Source organism: Hetaerina americana, unplaced genomic scaffold, assembly GCF_022747635.1.
Source record: "Hetaerina americana unplaced genomic scaffold, ioHetAmer1.1.p SCAF_135, whole genome shotgun sequence".
NCBI classification, from domain to species: domain Eukaryota; kingdom Metazoa; phylum Arthropoda; class Insecta; order Odonata; family Calopterygidae; genus Hetaerina; species Hetaerina americana.
In genome coordinates, this window is record NW_027286459.1 from 358,218 (window position 1) to 360,000 (window position 1,783).

The following is a 1,783-nucleotide window of genomic DNA, read 5'->3' on the forward strand; positions in this document are numbered from 1 at the left end:
AATGAAGGAATTCAGTAAAACTTGCGTGAAATTTGAACGAGGTCTCAACAAATGTTGCGTAAACAAATGGCTCCTCTGGTCACATGAGCCATGCAATTGCATCATTCCAAATTCCACGCCGGCACACTGTGCCTCACCTATAACCAGCGGACTGCGGACATCACAAAATCTCAATAAACGCGAGGTAGACATTTCAAATGCTAATAATCTTCACAATCTTTATTGAATAAAAATAAATCATTTCCATAAATATCGTCAGATTCACGTGCAAATGCGAGTTTCGAACGTCATGGTTTCCATTTTGTCTCCAGGGTAAACAAGGGAGACGCAAGGTTGTTGCGTTGTTCCCAAAGCGATTAGCAATCTAAGGGAGAAACTGAATTGGATTGCACTCAGCGTTAGGTAAGACTTTAAGAAGCACTGGGGGGGGGGGGGGGACACGCCAGCCACAACAATCCACAAAGACGAAACAAGTCATCCGCGCAAGACCTTGCGCAGCAACAGAAACAACAACACAACAACATGAAGTCTTGGGTCTATTATGTTTGACACGGATTGCGTTGACTTGTGCGTGATTTGAAGTTATTCCTTCCGGTCTCTCTCTCTCTCCCATAGTATGAACAATGCGGTACAACTTCCGGTACAGTGCTACTTGTTGAAATGAGAGACATGCCTCTACGTGCCACAAATAAGCACGGCACTAGTTCACTTTTTCCTCTTCTTAAGAGGACTGCATTCCGTGGTTTGGTCACACCTCACGAGACGGACGTGGCATGGCTTGAGTTCCACGTCCTGTGCCGCAATGGCCTTGACACCTGATTGTTTGGGTGTCCTCCTCCCAACCGTGCTTGTGCCTGCAGAATTATAAATTAAGGACATATAAGTACACATATTAACACCAAGGGTCAGAGGTTAAGATGTGTGCCCTGAAAGCATTACCGTACACAAAATGGCAATATGTATGCGTATATATAAATATATGTGTGTGTGTGTGTATATATATATTATTATTAATATTAGATATATATATGTACTGGGTGAACTCTACCATCACCCATACCAAACTAACGTTTGTGTTGAGTACTGTGTTTATGGTTTATTTTCATACACGCATATATATATATATATGCATGTATATGTATATGCATGTATATGTGTTTTTTATGTATATATATGTGTGTATATATTTGTATATATGTGTGTGTGTATAAATATATATATGTGTGTGTGTGTGTGTATATATATATATAACACGAAATCCCGCCGAACGGCGAATAAATACTCATATATACAGAAACAGATATAAGGAAAAGGGATAGGAACACATATAAAGGACGAACACAATAGATTCCTTATATCTGTTTCTGTATATATATATATATATATATATATATATATATATATATATATATATATATATATATATATATATATATACACACACACACACACACATATATACAAATATATACACACATATATATACATTAAAAACACATATACATTATACATTAATAATGTGTAGGCCCCTACACTCGCCGTATAGGGCTAGTACTGGGTGAACTATACCATCACCCATACCATACTAACGTTTGTGTTGATTACTGTGTGTATATATATATATATATATATACACATACACACACATATATACAAATATATACATTTATATACCAATATATACACACACATATGTACATATATATATACATAAAAAAACGCTAATACATGCACACATACACGGGCGAAACTTTAGTCAGAAAACAACCTACTCGGTGACATC

At 36.7% G+C, this 1,783-nt stretch overlaps 1 protein-coding gene across 3 annotated transcripts in view; it reads right to left on the bottom strand.

Moving 5' to 3' along the window:
* Positions 1-215: 215 nt before the first annotated feature.
* Positions 216-1,783, bottom strand: part of LOC139686227 (uncharacterized) — a 45,369-nt gene continuing 43,801 nt past the window's right edge. For 2 of the 3 annotated variants that reach the window (XM_071583383.1, XM_071583384.1), the window contains exon 14: positions 216-854. In XM_071583383.1, the coding sequence (XP_071439484.1) occupies positions 706-854 (149 nt within the window). In that variant the 3' untranslated portion in view covers positions 216-705. The remainder of the gene's footprint in view (positions 855-1,783) is intronic. The other variant, XM_071583385.1, reaches the window with a different exon arrangement.